Source organism: Suricata suricatta, chromosome 7 (assembly GCF_006229205.1).
Source record: "Suricata suricatta isolate VVHF042 chromosome 7, meerkat_22Aug2017_6uvM2_HiC, whole genome shotgun sequence".
NCBI classification, from domain to species: Eukaryota; Metazoa; Chordata; class Mammalia; order Carnivora; family Herpestidae; genus Suricata; species Suricata suricatta.
Genome location: NC_043706.1, coordinates 119,973,536 through 119,994,866, shown reverse-complemented (window position 1 = coordinate 119,994,866; position 21,331 = coordinate 119,973,536). Strand labels below are relative to the sequence as shown.

The window sequence follows — 21,331 nt, the reverse complement described above, 5'->3', positions numbered from 1 at the left end:
TTTTGTTTTTAGTGAAGAGGCTACCTACTTCATCTGCCAGGTTTAATGATTGCCTATTATGCTGTGTACTTCTGCTCTTTCGGATTTATCTGAGGCCACTGCTCGCTCTTGATCCCTGTCCATTCAGCTTTGTCACAACCTAAGACAAAACAGTGGTTTAAAATGAACTTATTGACAGGGCACCTGCATGGCTCAGTCGGTTAAGTGTCTGACTCTTGGTTTCGGCTCAGGTCCTGATCTAACTGTTCATGAGTTCAAGCCCCACATTAGCTCCACGCTAACAGGGTGGGGACTGCTTGGGATTTTCTCTCCCTTTCTGTCTGCCCCTCCGCTGCTTGTGCTCTCTCTGTCTCTCTCAAAATGGATAAATAAACTTTAAAATAATAATTATAGGGGCTCCTGGGTGGCTCAGTCAATTAAGCATCCGACTTTGGCTCAGGTCATGATCTCATGGTTCATGGGTTCAAGCCTCGCATCGGGCTCTGTGCTGACAGCTAGCTCAGAGCCTGGAGTCTGCTTCAGATTCTGTATCTCCCTCTCTCTCTGACCTTCCCTGCTCGCACTGTCTCTCAAAAATAAATTTTAAAAAAACATTAAAAAAGTAAAATACTAATTATAAATAAATACATAAATAAAATGAACCTATTGGCATGCAAGTCTGGGGAGTGTGTGTGTGTGCGTGTGTGTGTGTGTGTGTGTGCGTGTGTGTAAGCAGGAGAGCAAAGAATGGAGTTGTGCATGTACTGGAAGCATGCCATCTCCACAGACAAAAGTGTCACGAGGGCCCCTCTCGTTGTTGAGAGGTTAACATTCAAGCCCAGTGAGGCAGGGACGACACCAGGAACAGCTAATCCCCGCGGGTCGCAGATCTGAGTCCCCACTGCCCCAGACAGGCTTCACAATCCTCTCGCTGGCTCTTGGAGGATAATATGCTCTCACTTGGAATTATAAAGGAGATTAATAAAAGAAGGTGCAAACCAGAAATGTTTTCAGCCTCCTTTTCAAAGACAGCTCCTAGTGTCTTGAGTTTTCATTCCCACCCTCTTCCCACCGCACGGCATCCACTGTTCCATCCCAGCTACACAAAGGAGTTACTGTTCCTTTACTTATTAAAATATTTTATGTCTTTAAGTTTATTTATTTTGAGAGAGCAAGCAGGAGAGGGGCACAGGGGTGGGGGGAGGGAGAGAGAGAATCCCAAGCTGGTAGCACAGAGCCTGGCATGGGGCTTGATGTCATGAACCATGAGATCATGACCTGGGCCAAAATCAAGAATCAGATGTTTAACCAAGTGAGCCATCCAGGTGCCCCCAAATTTTTCTTTCTTCTCTCATCTTTTTTTTAATGTTTTATTTTATTTTTATGAGTGAGAGAGAGAGAGAACAGAGGATCTGAAGCAGGCTCCATACTAATAGCAGAGAGCCTGATGTGTCGATCAAACTCACCAGCCTTGAGATCATGACCTGAGCTGGGGTCAGACATTCAACCGACAGAGCCACCCAAGTGCCCCCAAAAGATTTTATTTTTAAACAGTATCTATGCCGAATGTGGGGCCCGAACTCACAACCCTGACATCAAGAGTCGTATGCTTCACCAACTGAGCCAGCAAGGCACACCAAGAATCTGAGTTACTTCAATTATACGTGTTTTATATTTGTCCCTAGCCTGCCTTCCTACAAGGACACATTCAAGTATAATGAATCTTAAGCAAGAATAAAGGAAAATGCTTCAGCCACATAAAAAAGAAAAAATCCGTACCCAAGCAACAGAACTAGGGTAGTTTGTGGTAATAACACTGTGGCTCATTGCATTCTAGTTACTGTTGCAAAGTAAGAAATCCGTGAAGAGAAATAGCAACATGTAAAGAGACAATGAACAAAATGTGCTTTGCTCCTTTATTGTGTCAAGGATAGCTTCATTTAAATAATTCATGACACTGCTTCGCAGTGTGCTACTGAATGTACAATGTGTACTCTGCAAAAATAACAAGGCTTAGGAATACGGAACTTGAATCTGATTCTCAGCTCTTACATTTCTGATAAGAAGTAGAAAGAAGCTGCCCAAATTGCGATGAAGACAACTGAGAGAACAGCTCGCAGCGGTGGCCTGGACGGGGGACGTCAAGCTGGAGGAGGTCCCTGCTTGCTTGTTCCCGGGGACAGTGCCCTGTAGTCTCGTCGGGTGGCTTTGCAATCACTTTGTGGCGTGGCGAGGGTCTGGGTTAGGTGCAAAGCTGGGTGGGGGCGAAGCAATAAGGAAGGGTGACCGGAGAGTTTCTTTAAAAAGACTTTAAAATCAAGGCCCCCTTGGCGGCTCAGTCGGTGAAGTGTCAGACTCTTGATTTAGGCTCAGGTCCTGGTCTCACAGTTTGTGAGTTCGAGCCCCACATTAGGGGCTGTCAGTAAGGGGCCTGCTTGGGATTCTCTCTCTCCCTGGCTCTCTGCCCCTCCCCCACTTGCTCTCTCTTTCTCAGAAATAAATACACTTAAAAAAAGACTTTAAAATCGTTTGTCTATTCTGATTCATAGTTACATGGATGTACATAAGCATAAAAAATTAGAAGGTTATCTCTGGGTGGTGGGATTCCAGGTGATTTTCCTCTTTTTGCCTACTCACATTTTCCAGTGCTTCTACCAAAGCCTCTTATTACTCCGGAAGAGACCAAGAAGGCCCAGGCTTCCACACAGGTTGTCCCTGCCAGGTGAGCACTCGGCCTCCTAGGTTTTGCTTGTCTAGCTCCCTGTGTATCCTTCAGACTCCAGCCGGACCGTCAGATCCTCAGGGGCGGGCTGCCCTGATCCCCTGGATGAGGGGATTTTTCCTGTGCTACTTAGCACACTGCGATCTCTGGGGCCAGTCAAGCCTGCTTGGGAAATAAAGGAGAACGCAGGCCCACAGACTTGTTGTTATAAAAGCGCAGTGTGACTTTCCACGCATGACACGTGTTGTATGACTTGTGGCCAAGGAGGCTATATGGCGCTGAGGAAGGAGGAAGAAATTTTACCTGGAACCAGCAAGGCAGGTCTAAGTTCTGTGGCTAGTTACTTTTTGCCACAGTATTGATGACCATGTAAGGTGATGATAGTGAAATGGTAGGTGATATTTCTGGGGTCCTGACAGAATCCCCCCTCCCCAGCAGGCTGGCCTTCCTGCTGCCCGCATGCTTGCCTGTAGGGGGAGACCCTGCCGTCCCCCTCAATGTCATCTCATGTCCTCTGCTGAAACCTGTATCCTTTCCCCTTGATGTGCACCATAACGTAATCTAAGCATGGTTTTTGTGTTTCTGTTCCTGCTGACCCTCAAACTCCATCCCTTTTGGGGCTCATTCACCACTTAAAATCTTTCTCTTCCACTGGACCTCAAGCTGCATGAAAGAAGACATGGTGTTTGTCTTGTTTGCTGCCAGGTCCCCAGCACCTAGTACAGTGCTTCTAACTTGGCAGGGACTGAGCAAGCATGTGTAAGTTAGAATAAGGAATGAAATATAATAAAAATAGAAGATCACTGCTTATATTAACCTCCTGTTCCTTAGAACAGTTACCACTGACCTAACTGGCCCAAAGCAGTACATATGTATGTTGGCAGAGTTCTGGAGGTCAGAGGTCTGAAATCAGTCTTACTGGGCTCCAGTCACAGTGCTGCCAGGGCTGGCCCCCTCGGGAGCCTCGGAGGGAAGAATCTGTCCCTTGTTCCTTTCAGGCTCTAGAAGTTGCCAGCCTTCCTTGGCTCGTGGCCTCTTCTTCCATCTTCAGAGCCGGGAGCACAGCATCTTTATACATCTCCGTCTCTCCTACTGCTCCGGGCATTCCATTGTCTGTCATGCCTCTTGCATCCCTTCTAAGGACCATTGTGATTACGTTGAGCCCCAATAATGCAGGATAATCTCCCCACCTCAAAACCCTTAATCACATCTGCAAACTGCCTTTGCCCCATCATGTAACATCCATGGGACCCAAGGGTGAGGGTATGGACATACTTGGAGACCACTATTCAGTCTACTACATCGCTCTAACTTCTGAGACACGGAAAACACTCCAAATATGTGCCGTGGTGCCATGTTGTGCTGTCAGATACAGTGAGAGGCATGGACGTTCCCTTGTCCCGAAATGGGACATATTTTATTCTAAAATATGAACTTCAGAGGGCACAGATGCTTTCCACTCTGTTTAGTGCTGAATCCCGTGCACCCAGAATTGTGTTTGGCACATGGCAGGCATTCAGTAAATATCTTTTGAATGTTGGATGAATAGACAGCATTCGTTCGACACCCATCATTTACTTCCCTTTCTTTCAGTAAAATAACTTCAATTTCTATATGGTGATCTATGTGGTTTTGTAGAAGCTGACTCCATCCCTGGCTCCGAAAGGCATATGAATAATGCTTTTAATGAATAAATTCAACTTATTTGGGTTAATCTCCTGGCCACAGCAATTGCCAAAAGTAGGCATGGACCTACACTAGTCCAAGCAGAGGGAAACTCAAACAAAGAAATTATTTTTATTACTGTTCACATGGAGGAAACCTCATAATGAAGCCATGACGGCCCAAGGCAGAGCAGAAGAACAGAAAGAATCAAGTCATTGGTCTGATTACTGAACCTCTGAAATGCAGCCAAACCTGCTCTGATCTTTTTTCAATTACGTGAGAGGGAAATAATCCCTTTATTACTCGTGCCAAGTTTAGGGTTACTTGCAATGAAACATTCAGAAACCACGAAGCAGCAGCGGCAGGGAAAGATGGAAACAGCATCTAGAGAACCTGAACAGATCATTCTGTTTCGCCGAGAACAGAAGGAACTGGGTACTCATGCAGCCTGTGTTTCTGCCTCTGAGGAAGAGGAGACTCTTGGGGCCAACAGGCCACCGGGCCTGTGTCTTACCCTGGGCTGTGTGCCGCAGCGCTCCGGGAATGGAGTTAATATCTCTTCTCCAGCCCCCTCCCTGTGTGCTGAGACAAAATCTCTATGAGTGGGGCTCAGGGTCTGTTTTTACAAAATGGACCCTTCTCAGCATCCAGGAATTTGACTTCCCCGTAGCAGCAGATCCCGGGGCTCATGTCAACCAAGCACAAAGCACTGAATGTGTGTAGGGTGGTCTCAGAAGGAGGCAGAGCCCCTTTTGGAGCCCCTGAGGTAATGAGACCCTGCACGGGGATCTCATTGGCTCTCTCCTGTGTGGAAAGAGCATCAGTTGAGTGTTCAGTGCACTTTGTTTTTTGAAAGGTAGCTGGTTCACAGCTAAATTCCGGAGGGTTGATATGGCCAGACAAGGGACAACTGGATAAATGGACTACTATGGGCCATATTAAACCTATTTATCTTCCTTTCACTTAGGCAATAAGGAAAATCTGGGCAGCTCCAGCGTTAGTGAATTCAAGGACTCAGTGATATCACTGAAGGCCAAGAATCCTTCATAGTTTTACTTTGCCTCATCAGTAGTTTGCTTTGGTCCTTAGGCTCCTTCCCTGAGGTGACTTCCAAATGACTAGCTGCGTGAGCGATTATCCTCACCCAACAGGATGGAAAGGGCAGGTCCCTTCCTCAAGCCCCTATTTAAGTCCCTTTCAGAGTGAAGAAAACTCTCCCAGAAGCTCTCTAGCAGCCACTTGCCATGTGTCCTTGGGCAGAATTTGAGTCTACGCCCTTTTGTAATCCAGACACCACCAAGAGGGGGGGGGGATCGTCATGAACCTGTCCAAGCCTGACCCACCCTGGGTGGGGCAGGGTGACAAGCCACCTCTGAAACACATAACACCGGAGAGAAGGGCCTCTGTCAGGAGTATGGAGAAGAAACAGGGAATGGTGACAGCAGGCGGGTAACCAACAGTGTTTAGCCCACATAACAGGCACCAAAGAAAGAAAAGATCTATCTAGCTGCCTGAGTGTCTGATCTACCCAACCTTTACAGACGCCTGCCCCTTTACTTTAGAGCTCTTATTTGTCTCTTCCCTTGCTCCCCTCTATTAAAAAAATTTTTTTTTACACTTATTAATTTTTGAGAGACAGAGCACAAGTAGGGAAGGGTCAGAGAGAGAAGGAGACACAGAATCCAAAGCAGGCTCCAGGCTCTGAGACATCAGCACAGAGCCTGATGCAGGGCTCAAACTCAAACTGTGAGATCATGACCTGAGCCAAAGTCAGATGCTTAACCAGCTGAGCCACGCAGGCACCTCTTTGAGATCTGACTTGCAGGTATTTCTTAAATGGGCAAATGTGGTTAAAATATCTGGTAATATAACTTTTACTCTTCTTTTCCCTTTATATTTATACTTAGCTGTTCCTATCCATTTTCTTTTCTTAAGTTTTATTTATTTTGAGAGAGAGCATGCATATGTGAATGGAGGAGCGACATAGAGAGAGAGAGGGAGACAGGGAATCGCAAGCAGTTTCCCCACTGTCTCCACAGAGCCTGACATGGGGCTCAAACCCATGAACTGTGAGGTCATGACCTGAGCTGAAATCAACAGTCAGACGCTTAACTGACTGAGCCACCCAGATGCCTTTATTGCCATCTATTTTATTTTCTGGGGTAACTTTAGAATTAGTTTCTCAAAGTCCATACGAATGTCCTATTCGGGAATTTGCACTAGGAATGAATTGAACTTTAAGATTAATTTTGAGAAAATGGGCATCTTTAAATATGGCACATCTGTCTCTTTGGTTTTTGTTTTTAACTATCATTTTGCACACACTTATAATTTCCTTCATAAGAGTCTTGCACTTATTTTTTAGTTTTATGCAACAGACACAGGGAAGCAGAGCTGAGAGAGGGCCATTTGGGGGAGGGGATGGGGGGCGGGCAGGCCTGACAGCCTGGGTGATGTTTTTTGAATCCAAGGATCTCACCTGGCCTGAAGCTAGACAAATCTTAAGTCAACACATTCCCATTTCTTCTGAAACTGGCTTGAATTCCATTTCTGTTATTTACCCTTGAGAGCATTCTAACCATGGCATCAGGAGAACACACGGGGGAGCAGGAGGAAAGGTGACAAAAGTCCCTGAATGCTCACCGTGCACTTGGGGCAGACCCTGCTACTCCTAAAACCTGCTGGCCTACTTAGGTGTCGTGGGCAGAAACTTCTACACTTCCTCTGCTGTAACCCTCCCAGCGGTTTCCTAAACAGATTCTTTCTTTTTTTTTTTAATGTTTTTTTTATGTATTTTTAAGAGACAGCACGAGCAGAGGAGGGTCAGAGAGAAGGAGACACAGAATCGGAAGCAGGCTTCAGGCTCTGAGCTAGCTGTCAGCACAGAGCCAAATGCAGGGCTTGAACCCACGAACCGTGAGATCGTGACCTGAGCCGAAGCCAGACGCTTAACGGACTGAGCCACCCAGGCACCCCTCTAAACAGATTCTTAAATGCAGAACAGAGACAAATGTTCTCATAAAACCTTTCTCCATTTTCTAGTGATTTATCTGTGAATTTGACTGCTCCTACACAGAAGGTAATAGGATTCTTGCAAGCTATGGAAGCTAATAGGATGTGCCTTATAAATGGCCAGTGGTCTTAATTATCAGGGCTGTGGCATTTGGGACACTGCGCAGCAAACAACTTCAGGAGGTGCCATTTAACACAGATGACAGTGTGAAACAGCAGCCCGGAGTTGTGTGACAGGTCACCCTTGGGTATTATTGCTGTGCAGAATTCCTCTTGGAATTGTTACACAGAAGTCTTGTGTTAATTAAATCAAGAAAAGTCTTGACTGAAGGAAAGTATGAGTAATCTCTCATACTTGAAAACATGTAACACCTTGAAAAGTTCCTTCCTCCCAGGGAGCTAGCAAGTGAAAAATTTGTTCGAATAATTTTTTTTGCTATTCTTGTAATTAGGAGTGTCTGGAACATCTTCATTCATTCAACAAGCATTTACTGAGTGGCTGCTGCCTAGCTGTTAGGGACACAGAGAGTCACCGGAAAAAGTTCTTGCCCTGACGAAGCTAGAGTCTAGTGGAGCAGACACACAGTGAATAAACAAGTATTGTCCATGACGTGATGTCAGGTGCTGCTCAGTGCTGGAATGACAAGTTAAACCTTTTAAAGGGTGACACCACCATGGTGGAAGAATGGTACCACTTACAACATGGGCGGTGAGAATTTCAAGTGCACAGGCTTCACCTAGCATAAGCCAATGACCTTCCCACCACCCACTGTATTCTGTCCTTATCCCCACCCAATAAAGCAGCTTTGGGATTTTGATTTCTCCTTTTCTTTTAAAACTCGAGGGTTTTCCTAGCTTCATCCACTTCTAAGAAGTGCTCCAGGGACCATGAGATCTATGCGAAAGAAGGGAGCATGTCCAAAACCAAAACCGGGGCTGAGGAGAGGGAAGACTCAGGATGCACCAGACTTCCAGACCCGGCTCGGGTATTTAGAAACAGCGAGCCTTTGAATACGCTCTCCGCTGCCTCCACCCAGAGATACTCTCCTTTCAGACGGGAGCTCAGTGACTTCCGAGGGACGCGGCTGTTCTGAATTCAAATGTAACCTAGATGCGTTGTCTCTGAGAACTGTATACACCAGATCTCCTCACGGCTCACAGATGAGAAAGACGCCCTCACCTGGGCTCTCCCCGGGCGGCCAGGAAAGTCGGGGTGGGTGCAGGGAGGTGGAGGGGACGGGCTGGGTGCAGGGGGGGTATTCTCTCTTTGCTGTACGTTTTTCCGGCCCATCCCATTTCTAGTCGACTCTGATGGAGACATGAGGAGAGCGAATCCTTCAGTGTTCCCGTTCTCTGACACCAGCACACACACACACAGACGATGCATCTGCGTCGGGATGATACTTGCAGGAATGTCGCCCCAGGGACCCGCCAGGGAAGGCTACAGGTCTGAGCAGCTCCAGCCCTGGGATGAAAGGCCGTTGTATGGGGCGGTGCCTGCTGCTGATTCAGGGCAATTAGAAACCGGTCCCACCAGTGTGGCAGGGGACAGATGCGAACTTCTCCTGGGATTCCCTGAGTGACAGATGCAAACAGCCCCGTGTCGTTTCGGGAGTCATGGGAACAATCAGCCTAGTCAAGTGGCAGGGGGATGGCATTATTGGAAGCCTTTAGACACGTGTCATATAAGCATAAGGTACTGGGGGAAATGCCAAGATTAGAGGTTTATAAGCATGGCTGGGGGCGGAAGATGTGCAGGAAAGGTTCCCAGGCGGGGGGCCACTAAAGTTGAGGTGAGGAAGAGCTTGCCAGAGGCATGGGGTTAAGAAACTGAACCTTTGAAAATGTCTTAAATATCATACAAGACTTCCATTTAAGAGATCTTAAGAGGCACCTGGGTGGCTCAGATGGTTAAATGTCTGACTTCGGCTCAGGTCATGATCTCATGGTTTGTGGGTTCAAGCCCCATGTTGGGCTCCATGATGACAGCCCAGAGCCTGGAGCCTGCTTCAGATTCTGTGTCTCCCTCCACCTCTGCCCCTCCCCTGGTCTCACTCTGCCTTGCTCTCTCTCAAACATAAATAAAAATGTTTAAAAAAAATCTTTTTAAGTCTGAAAAATATGGAATATATATTAGCACAGAAAAGAAAAATCTTAAATATTGGAAGGTACCTCACTGAGATTAAGAAAAAACTTTCAAAGAAAATTGTGGCAACACAGTTCCACCCTATATCACGATATCCTATTTAAGACCTTATAACTGTAACTGCATTGAGACACAATTATTCAGAAATTATAAAACAAAACATGTAAACAATGGCTCCTCTGCCTTGAAAACAGGAATTGTACAAATAGAGCCCAGTTTACATATAAATATTTCAGACATTCAAGTAATGCTAAATTCACTCACGTATTCAGAAGCTTATTCAGTGGTGGGGGAACAGGGACTACAGGAATAAACAGGGTTCAAAAGAAATGTTTAACAATTTAAAGTTGACTACACTGTCACTGTTTGACCCAGCAGTTCCATTCCTAGGTCAAGACCTGAACAAAATACAGACATCCATCTAGAAAAAGCCTGCACACAGATGCTCAGGCAGCATTACTCACAATCACCAAAATGTGGAAGCAATCAACTTAGGAGTGGATAAATAAAATATGGTATATCCGGGGCGCATGGGTGGCTCAGTCAGTTAAGCATCCAGCTTCGGCTCAGGTCATGATCTCATGGTTTGTGGGTTCGAGCCCTGCATCGGGCTCTGGGCTGACAGCTCAGATTCTGTGCTGACAGCTAGCTCAGAGCCTGTTTCAGATTCTGTGTCTCCCTCTCTCTCTGACCCTCCCCTGCTCATGCTGTCTCTCTCTGTCTCTCAAAAACAAATTAAGAAAAAACAACATTAAAAATATATATGGTATATCCATCCATGGACTATTATTTAACAATAAAAAGGAAAGAAGTACTGATATATGCTACAAAATGGATGAACCTTGACAACATTGTTTAAAGAAAGAAAACCACGCGCTCCAAATGGTGTCACTTAGACTGAGTTGCCAAACCAGCTTCAACCTCCCCCAGAAATGGGGCTTTAACTGGTCAGTCAGGAAAAATTTTCTTTCCATCTGCACCAACAAGTCTGGTAGACAGATCCTCTCCATCCCCCAGAGAAAGATGAGGCAATCCCTGTGAAAAGCCACGTTGGTGGTTCCCCCCGAGCAAACAGCCTTGTTTGGAACCATCCTTTTCCTCTGCTAATAACATTCTTGGTGACACCCTCCATCCATAAAAACTCCTCTCAGAGTCCAGCTCTACTTGCGAGGTGGGTGCCACCTGATTCATGAATCATTTCAGAAAGCCAGACAGGCCTTCAAATTTACTTGGTTAATTTTGTTATTTAACAATACATGAAAGTAACCAGTCACAGACGACCACATATTATAAGACTGCATTTATTTGAGAAGTCCAGAAAAGGCAATTTATAGAAACAGAAAGTAGATTCGTGGTTGCCCGGTGCAGGGGATAGAGATGGGAATCACTGCTAATGAGGAGGCTTCTCTTTGGGGTGTGAGAAGCCTTCTAAACTTAGATTGTGGTAATGCTGACACAACTCTGTGAATACTAAAACCACTGATTTGTACCTTTCGAATGATGACCGTTATTACATGCGAATTATGTATCAATAAAGACGTTTAAAGGAAAGTTGATTGCACTAACTTTAAAATGAATTGGGCTTTTAGATTTAATTAAAATCAAACATAACTCGAATTGGATTAGACTATCAGCAAATGGTTTCTGTTAGCAGGAGAGAAGACATGGCTGGCCCAAAGAGATAGGAAGAAATACTTAATCCAGGGGCATCTGGGTGGCTCAGTTGGTTGAGCATCTGACTCTTGATTTCACTTCAGATCATATCACAGGGTCACATGGGGCTCCATGCTGAGCTTAAGATTCTCTCTCTCTTTCTCTCTCTCTCCTTCCACCCTTCTCCCCTGCTTGCTCCTACTCTCTCTCTCTAAAATAAATTTCAAAAAAAAGTCTTAATCTAAGGAATAAACTAATTGATGTTCAGCAACAAAAACTACCACTACAAATTAAAGATGGGTTCACGACGCCAAATCTAGAGACCAGAAATCGACATAGAACTTCCCCTAAAAGCAACGGCCCAGAATATATAACAATAGCTTCCTATGAAACTATGAAACATATATAGCTCTCTGCAGAAATGCAGCTGCTATGAAATAAAGCAAAGTAACTCCACTAGACAGATCAGTTCCATATTCTCATGCCATAGTAAGAACTCAGGTACCAGACAAAGGATACGATTTCCAGCAACAAGATGTCAGGCCTAATGTTAATGAGCCTCAAAATATACCACAAGATCTCTAATGACCTCCAGTGGTTACAGCTAAAATTGCGTGGTTTATGGTACATGGGAATAGAACATGATGTACCACGAGCAATTATGGATTTGCAGTTTGGTCTATTATTTTATCTTGAAAGCTGTAAAGTTGGAGTAAAAGGAACCCGGCCAATGACTCCCATAAAAAGTTCCCTTCCCTGATTTTTAAGCATTGACTGAAGAGCTTATTTCTCTGTGGCCTGTTTTTGCAGCCTTTTTCAACACAGCCAGGAAGGTGCTTGCCTCCCTCCGGTGACTTGGTGACTCCATCAGGGGCCGTCCGTGGACTACCCACCGTGTCCCCACGGATGCAGGAGAGGGCGGACAGGAGAGAAGGTGAGCAAACAGGTAGGAGAGATGAGAATGGCTGACTGAAAAGAGACGGGTGGGAGGAAGTGTAAGAAAGGGTGGAAGGTGGGTATTACAAACTAAAATAGGCCAGTTTGGTTTTGCACAACTCCGGCGCTTTTTGGTAGCTATCTCAGAAGTTCAAGGATTAGCCTCTCCCAACAACCTCACCACCAGGTTGTAGTGAAAACAACTAATACCAAACAAGGCAGTACCTAGAGTGTCCCTAAACAAACCCAGTAAACAAGCCCATGCACTTCAGACAGTCTCCTCTGTGGGCTTTATGGAGTCCCAGCTCTCTGTCGTTTGGTTGAAAAGTCTACCCAGTTGAGGAGGTAGGATGTTCCAGAAACGAAATTCTACTATGACCCTCATTGTTGGGCTCAGGCTACCAGAAACCCCAAGAGTGACAAGGCCATTGATCTGGGGATAAAGTCTTACAAGCATCTGCTACTGGGCTAGCTGGATTCTTGAGCCAGGTGCCCGTGTTGTCAGAGAGCTTTCTAGAATATTTTCAGTCCCACATCTAAATACCTTTCATTTCACCAAAGAGTCCATTTCTAACATTCCTCTGACAAATGAACAAGCCACTAGTTGCTCTGATATTAACTAATGTCTGATATTTGCTATGCTAATTAGCAAAGTATCTTGTAATAACTGAGACACTGTGACCTTTCTGGTAACCGCACAAGCTGACTACCCTTAGAGTATTAAATTCTGATCAAAACACTAACTGTAATTTGAACCAGCACATTCAAATATCACACCATCTCTGTTGGAGTATTTCAAAACAAATAACAGACACAGGAGGCCAGGGTAAGGAAAAGAACAAGAACCCACTGGCAATCGGTGGCGCCTGTTGTTACCATTCTTGCCCATGGTCACTCCTCGGGTATTTTTCAGATCCATTCATTCAGGTAACAATTATTTATGGACTGCTTATGCACCAGATAGCTACCTGACATATCTTATCCTTCCATTGTAAGGAGAATTTAATGTGCTAAGAGAATGTTAAAAATTCACTGGCTGAAGCCTCTGGTGTTTGCAAAACCTGAGCATCTCACTGTGGTACGAAGGTGTTAAAACCCCCCAAGGCTCCATTTCATCCTCAAGGAGGAAGCAGCACTAGAAGATTCTGTTTAGAAACCTTAAAATAGCAGTTGCTTTATGTGTTCTTTTGAGGGAAAAGAAAAAAAAAAAAAAGAAAGCCTTAAAGAGTATATAAACATTTTTACTATATTTTATTTCCTTTAAGAACCAATAATAATTGTGTCCTTGGTCTACACTTACCTTAACTGTGATTTAGTGCATCGTAAAAAAATCGTGAATAAGAATTCTTGACGTTGCTTGTTAGTCCAGAGGTCAAACCAATGACTTATAAGAGCAACTCTTTCCTGAAAGAGCTATACGGGGGAGAAAATATCATTTTCCTGTATAGTTCAATCTAAGTTGCTAAGCAATCCTTAGGCAGTCTACCAACCTCATAGCTAATATTTGCATAGCACGTTACAGTTCACAAAGTGCCTCCGCGACATAGTGGGGGTCTATCCCTTCAGCTTAAACTGCTTTTTCTGGGGAGAGAGACAAGCCCAGGCTTGTTTGGTGGGCTGGTGGGAGAGGCTGGCCAGGCGATATAATTACAGTGGGGCTCAAGGAAGGGCTATCTGGAAAACAAAGAGGTAATGAATCCCCGCTCTTGTTTCTACCTAAACGAATGTGGCCTGGGGAGACAGATGCCAAACATTTCATCTTGAAAACACCTAGAGGCTACACCTGAATTGTGAAAACAGGACCATTTGAAATAGGTATGATTTTACTAACCCAGTGTCCTGTGTCTTCATAATCTGCCCCAAAATGAAAGTTAATAAATATTGCTAAGTAGCCATTGTTTGATGTGTCTCCAAGGAAGACATACACCGAGGACCAGGGGCCCCCAAACCTCGGTGTCAGTCTAGCTTTGTTCAGATGACGTATACAAACTCACTGGCTTTATTGTGGGTCGGGCTCTGGCCTTAGCTTGTCTAGTCTCCTTCCCTGGGAACATGGCCTGAACCACCCATGAGCTATCAGCCTTCTCCAGTAAAGTCTGGCCCAGCTGCCTAAAGCTTTCAGTAACGACTTCCAGCACTGCCCTCCAAAGAAAGGGGCGTCCCCAGGCCTTGGAGCCTCACTGAGAAGAGAGAATTAAAGAAATACCCAGAGAATTAATTACACATGAATACTCTCCACATCAAACCCCACCCCAAGCACCTCCTCTCCTCTCCTCCCCAGGATTTGGTGTTTCCTGGAGGATTCTCTTTTGTCCCTGGAGGTGCAGAGGACAGGGGCGCCTCGTCATAGAGTAGGAGTTGGGGACTGGAAGGAGAAGAGATTATCTTTGGACCAGGCAAATGGAAGTTTATTTTTGTTTGAAGTGACTCCAAAACTAAATTCTTTGGAGTTTTTTTTTTTTTTAATATGGCGACATGAGACCCAATAAGTCATAGTAAAATTAGCCCTACAAATTAAACTTGTTTTATTCCAGAGTATGTAACTTACCTCTCTATTTAACGACTTGTTGCTGAAAGGTGTCCAGGCACTGAATCTTGTGTGGAAGCACTCCATTTCCAGAGTTTTTGCAGAAGAATCCCGAGTTGACATCTCAGCAAATTATTTTCTTCCAGCCCTAAGAAATAGAGGTTCATTTCAATAGAGGCTTAATTAAGATCACCTAGAAACATCTAATATTGTCCTCATAGGAATTATAATAATTTCAGCCATTCATTTACATTTCTATATTTATTTAAACATTTTTTTAACACTTATTCATTTTTAAGAGAGAGAGACATAGCACAAGTTGGGGAGGGGCAAAGAGACAGGGAGACACAGAATCCGAAGCAGGTTCCAGGCTCTGAGCTGTCAGCACAGAGCCCGACATGGGGCTCAAACTCACAGACCATGAGATCATGACCAGAACTTAAGTCAGACGCTTCACTGACTGAGCCACCTAGGCGCCCCATATATCTGTATATTTATTTAGATAAAATTACAGCAAATTATGTGTATATATACATCCCTGTGTAAGCCATACAAATATGCACGGGGAGTTCACAAACTCCAAGGCATTGCAGTTTATTCTGTCCTCATCTATTTGTACCCAAATATGAATCTAAGTCAGAGTTGTTTTTCACTTTGCTGGGAAAATGACTCAGAAATTGGAATGATTCTCAGTGAATATTGACTTTTCCTTTCCCTGGAAAGCAGTAATCTGAAGGGCTTAAAGAGGGCACTCTACTGCCTATATTTTGAGGACACAGTGAGGATACAGAGAATAAACATAAAGTAGTGTGTTAGTCACCCATGGTTGTGTAACAAATGATCCCAAAATTCAACAGCTCAAAACAACAAAGCCTTATTATCCGAGAGTTTCTGTGGGTCAGGAATCGAGGCACAGTATAGTGGAGTATCTAATCAATCTGCTGGGGCTGCCATAGCAAAGCATCACAAAGTGAGGGGCTTGAACAACAAAAATTCTCACAATTCTGGAAGCCAGAAGTCCAAGAGCAAGGTGCTGTCTGGTGACACCTGTCTGCCTGGCTTGGACACAGTGACCTCCTCTCTCCGTTCTTACAAGACCTTTCTTCTGTGCACATACCAGGTACAATGGGTAGGCAGCAGAGAGAGAGAGAGAGAGAGGGAGAGAGAGATCTTTGGTGTCTCTTCCTGTCCTTCTAAAAATAATAATCCTCTTGGATTAAGGTCCCACCTTCTAACTTCATTTAATTTTCATTACCTCTTTATAGGCTCTGACTCCAAATATAGTTACATTGGAGGTTAGGGCTTCCACATGAGATTTGGGGGGACACAATTAAGTCCATAATAGGTACTTCTGCTTCAGAGTTTCCTATAAAGCTGCAATCAGGGTGTTGGCTAGGGCTCCGGGCTCATTTGAAGGATGTAAAGCTCTTTCATGTGGTTATATGAAGGATTCAGTTGCTCAGGGGCTGGTGGACAGAAGGCCTCTGTTCTCACCAGCTTTTGGCTGGAGGCCTCTCTTGTCTTAGTTGCCACATGGGCCTCTCCACAGAGCAAATAAGAAAGCAAGAGAGGGGGGCGCCTGGGTGGTTAGTCAGTTAAACATCCGGCTTCTGGCTTCAGCTCAGGTCATGATCCCACGTTCGTGGGTTCGGGTCCCGCGTCAGGCTCTGTGCTGACAGCTAGCTCAGAGCCTGGAGCCTGCTTCGGATTCTGTGTCTCCGTCTCTCTCTGACCCTCCCCTGCTCGCACTGTCTCTCTCTGTCTCTCAAAAATAAAAACATTAAAAAAAAGAAAAAGAAAAAAAGAGAGGGCACAAGAGAGACACCAACTTCTTTGTAACCCAACCTCAGAAGTGATATACCTTCACTTTTGCTCTGTGACTTAGAAGCAGGTCGCTCGGTCCTGCCTACTCTCCAGACACAAGAGCACGAACAATAATACAATCTATCTCACTTCACCCTTTGGGTCAGTTTGTTTCTTTTTCCACATGCAGAACGTGCTCGCCCACTTCTTAACGGACACAACCCAGAAGTCCCCCCTCATCAATATTTTTAGCTCCGATCCTGGAAGATGTGGATGATTCACAATAGTCTCTACAGATCCAGATTTAGCTCCTCTTGCTCTAGCAATCTCTGAACTAAAAAGATAGGTGATCTGGCCCCAGCCCCTGAGCATATAATGGTAGAGCAGGGAAAGGGTAACTGCAGTAAACATTCCCATTTGGAAAGGGGAAGAATGACGTCTAAAAGATCTGATCCCCAGCAAGTCTGAGGTCCTGCTGTACAAGGCTGGGGCCCAATGATCATTTTTAGTCTCAAACAACCACGTTCTCTTCCAGGCCATGTCAGTGATTTCTTTGACACTACCACTTTCTCAAAATCTATTTTAAGTTACACTTTGATTCTAGGCAGTTTGATAGTCTACCATTGTTTAGAAGCATCTCTCTCTGTCTCTTTCTCTCTCTCTGGATTTAATTGCAAGCACTTTGAGCCTATCAGGCTTCTTTGAGACGAGCCCAACCCTAAGTCTTTCTTCCCTGAGATTTTTTTCCCAACTGAAACTATTTGCGGATCATCACCTTGTTCCATTCAGAGACCCTAACCCCATACTCTTGCTTGGTCCTTCCACAAAGCAGGACTCAAGTAGCATTTGTTGCTGGAAAGCCTTTACTCGTCGAAGATGTGAATCAGTTCCATCTTCTAACCTAGCAAGTACCTGAGTTCCTGGCTCTCTCTGAATTCTCTTACGTTCCTGCTTGCAAACCAGCCAAATATTCTCTGAGCTCCTCTATTCTGGTGGGTACCTCAGCAAATGCAGCCAGGGGTAATGAGGTCATCCTAATAACATTCATTTTTTACCCCTTTGCATAAAGTACAAGCCATTTACTCTCTTCAAACCATAGTTTTCTTAGCGTTTTTCCACTGCGTACATGGGTTGCCATCTTCCCGAGCGTCCAACAACAATTTCACGCAGCCAGACTGGATGTTAACACCACGTGACTGGGAATGTGCTGCTGTTGCCATAGCAGCACGTTGCTCCTGGAACCAAAATTTGTATGGACCAAACATTTAAGAAAGGAATAGCAGTAACCTTACACACAATCTGCCAGAGAATGAAAAACGTGGGAGTTATCTCCAGGTCGTTTTATGAGGTCAGCATAACCTTGATAACAAAACCCTATAAGGACCTTAAAAGAGAAATATAGTGTTTATTATCATAAATACAGATGCAAAAATCCTAACCAAAAATCTTAGAACACCTAACCCAGCAATACATAAAAAGATAACATATCACCACCATGTTCGATTTATTCTTGGAATGTCAGTTTGGTTTGGATATTACAAAATCAATGTGCTTCTCATCCTTGACAAAACAAAGGAGAGAAATTGTATAATTATCTGAGTAGATATGAAAAGTGCATTTAATAAGCTTCAACATACATTCCTAACAATAACAACAAAATCTTAGCAAACTAGAACTTGAAGGTAACTTAGTAATCCAAATAAGGACATAATATAAGAAATATAGCAAACTTGGGGTGCCTGGGTAGCTCAGTCAGTTGAGCGTCCCACTTTGGCTCAGGTCATGATCTCACAGTCCGTGGGTTCGAGCCCTGCATTGGGCTCTGTGCTGACAGCTCAGAGCCTGAAGACTGTCTTCAGATTCTGTGTCTCCTTCTCTCTCTGCCCTTCCCCTGCTCACTCTCTGTCTCTGTCTCTCAAAATAAAATAAAGACATTTAAAAAATTTAAGAAATATAGCAAACTTAAGAGTGAAATGCTGAAACCTTCCTTCTGATTGTTACTACCACCTTTATTCAGCATCATCCTGGAGGTTCTTTCCAATGTAATAAAGCAAGAAAATAACATGTATAATAATTTAAAAAGAAAAAGAAAAGTTGTCATTACTTATTAGTGGCATAACTGTATGTAGAAAATATCAAAGAATCCACAGAGAAACATCAGATTTAATGCATAAGCTTAGCAAAGTTGCTGTGTATAAGGGCAACGTTAAAAGTCTGTATTTCTGTATACTAACCACAAACCCTTATAAATGACAGTATATCATTTGTAGTGATTTTTAAAATCCAATTTAAGTTCAGTGAGGGACACATATCTCACATATAATACTAAAAATTCTATCAAAAGAAATTTCTTTTTTTTTAATGTTTTTATTTTTAATTTTGAGAGAGAGAGAGAGACAGCGTGAGCAGGGGAGGATCAGAGAGAGAAGGAGTCACAGGATCTGAAGACAGGCTCCAGGCTCTGAGCTAGCAGTCAGCACAGAGCCCGATGTGGGGCTTGAACCCACGAACTGTGAGATCATGACCTGAGCCGAAGCTGGATGCTCAATAGACTGAGCCACCCAGGCGCCCCATATCAAGAGAAATTTCTAAAGATCTAAATAAGATGATACGTATGTACAGGTGTTGGTTCTACAAAATTAACCTATTAATTTACATGATCTCAGTGAAAACCAGCAAGTAGAGTGTGTGTGTGTGTGTGTGTGTGTGTGTGTGTGTGACTATGTGTGTGTGTGAGTGCGACTATGTGTGTGTGTGTGTTTCACAAACTCATTGTGAAATGTGTATGAAAATGTATCAAGAATAGCAAAGACAACTTCAAAAAGAACAAAGGACAGATGACTGTGTGGGTCAGTCAGTTGAGTGTTTTGACTCTTGATTTCAGCCAGGTCACGATCCCAGGGTCAGAGGATCCTGTCCCGCGTTGGGCTCTCCACTGAGCATGGACTCTGCTTAAAATTCTCTCTCTCTCCCTCTGCCCGCTTCCCTGCTCACATGCCCTCAGAGAGAGAGCTGATGTTAGGACTTAGTTACTATAAAGCTAAATAACTGCATGAGATATTGGCAGAAGAATAGACAAACCAATAGGAACAGACTCACATATACGTGGTCACCTGATGTATGGCAGAGGTGGCATGCAGAGCAGTGGAAAAAGGAAGATTCTAGTGAGCAACACATGGAGCAAAACTACTACCCAGTTGAGCCACACTGACCCCGGAACCATGAAAAATAATAAGTGGTTATTGTGTAAGGCCCCTTAAGGTTTTTAAGGTTTGTTATTCATCAATAACAACTGATACAGAAATTGGTACCTGGAAGCACAGTGTGGCCATAACATAACTGAGGGCAGATGGCATTGACTTTAGGAAAAGGCAGTGTGTGGACGGGTGGCGAGCAGACTGTTAGGCTAGAAGAAGGCTCTAGAAGACTGGAGGCTAGAAGAACAGAGGAGCTGCTATGAAAGGCCAGGCAGACTGTGACTGTCCTGTGCAGTGCAACGTTTAGTAACACTGTTGCGTGCATTAGTATGGACAATACAGGACAGTACCAAGGAATACAGAAACCTGACTAAAGACATTCTAAGTAGGATGTAGAAAAGGCAAATAGGCTTTTTTTTAGCTGCATATCATGCAGAGAGACCTGAAATAATCTGAAAGATCTATTTATTTTTTGAATCGAATTCTGTGGAAATAAAGAACATCTAGTACAGTATCTTTGGCTAGAAAAATGTCTCAAAATAATAAAGGTCTCATTTCAAAGGCTTCCTTTATAGCGCCTTTGAAAGGTTTGAGATGGTACTGACCCTCTCATTTAGAAAATAAAAGTTTCCGGGTACCCAGGTGGTTCAGTTGGTTAAGTATCTGACTTGATTTCAGCTCAGGTCATGATCTTATGGTTTATGAGTTTAAGCCCTGCTGTCAGCACAGAGCCTGCTTGGGATTCTCTCTCTCTCTCTTCTCTCTCTCTCTCTCTCTCTCTCCCTCTCCCTCTCCTCCTCCCTCCCTCTGCTTCTTTCTCCCTCTACCTCTCCCCTCCCCCTTCTTAAAATAAATACATTTTCAAAAAGTTATGAAAAGAAAACCAATGAGTTCCTAAGAATCTTAAAGATTGCACCTTGAATCACAGCACATGGTAGAGAGGGGTCTATCTTAAAGAGATTTGTGGAAATAGTCTTGTATTAAAACAGGTTATAAAGCAGATTATAATTAGGTGCATAGAAAGAAGACTGTTCTGGTGAAAGCATGACCAGCTGGAGATAAAAGGGACCAAGAAACTTTGCAATGGTCTCAGAGACACCAACTTTCTACTGGCAAGAAGCAGGCTGAGAAAGCTAGGAAGCTAGGCAACCACAAGGACAAATCATTCTTATTGAAGAGGATGGATGGCTGAGAAGGCGGAGCCGAGAGTCAAGAGTGCGGAGCTAAGGGAATCTGGGGACGATGGAATAGGAGATGACTCCCAAGGAGGAGACCTGGACTGTAGACAAGGGACAAGCAGGGCAGCTGGCCCAGTGAAATTTCAAAACTGCTATGTGCCAGCAACTGCCAGGTGCCTTGTGCTTCCTGCCTTTATGAACAGGAAATACGACCCTTCTTGTGTGTCACCAGTGTGAGACGGGTGTGTGGGAGACAGCCAAGTTCACAGGTGTCCAGATCAAGAGAAGCCACAGATATGGAGCCTCATTTGCAATTGGCCTTGATACAGATCACAAGAGATGGGACTTCAAGCCTCATACCATAAATGGGTGAGACTTTGGGGGTCTTGGAATGGGGTAAGCGTATTCTGCATGCAAAAGGCATGTGAATTGTTGTAACCAGAGAGCTCAATGTGGTATATTGTCTGTGCACACGGCCAGGAAAAATTGCTGCCATCCTTGTGTATGCATATC

At 44.3% G+C, this 21,331-nt stretch overlaps 1 protein-coding gene across 1 annotated transcript in view; it reads right to left on the bottom strand.

Annotated features, from left to right (window-relative positions):
- Positions 1–14,769, bottom strand: part of ECT2L (epithelial cell transforming 2 like) — a 64,932-nt gene extending 50,163 nt beyond the window's left edge. Inside the window, exons 1-2 of the mRNA XM_029943240.1 lie at positions 14,662–14,769; positions 13,414–13,526 (exon numbers count right to left, since the gene is read on the bottom strand). Of these exons, the coding sequence (XP_029799100.1) occupies positions 13,414–13,526; positions 14,662–14,763 (215 nt within the window). The 5' untranslated portion in view covers positions 14,764–14,769. The remainder of the gene's footprint in view (positions 1–13,413; positions 13,527–14,661) is intronic.
- Between the last annotated feature and the right edge of the window lie 6,562 nt (positions 14,770–21,331).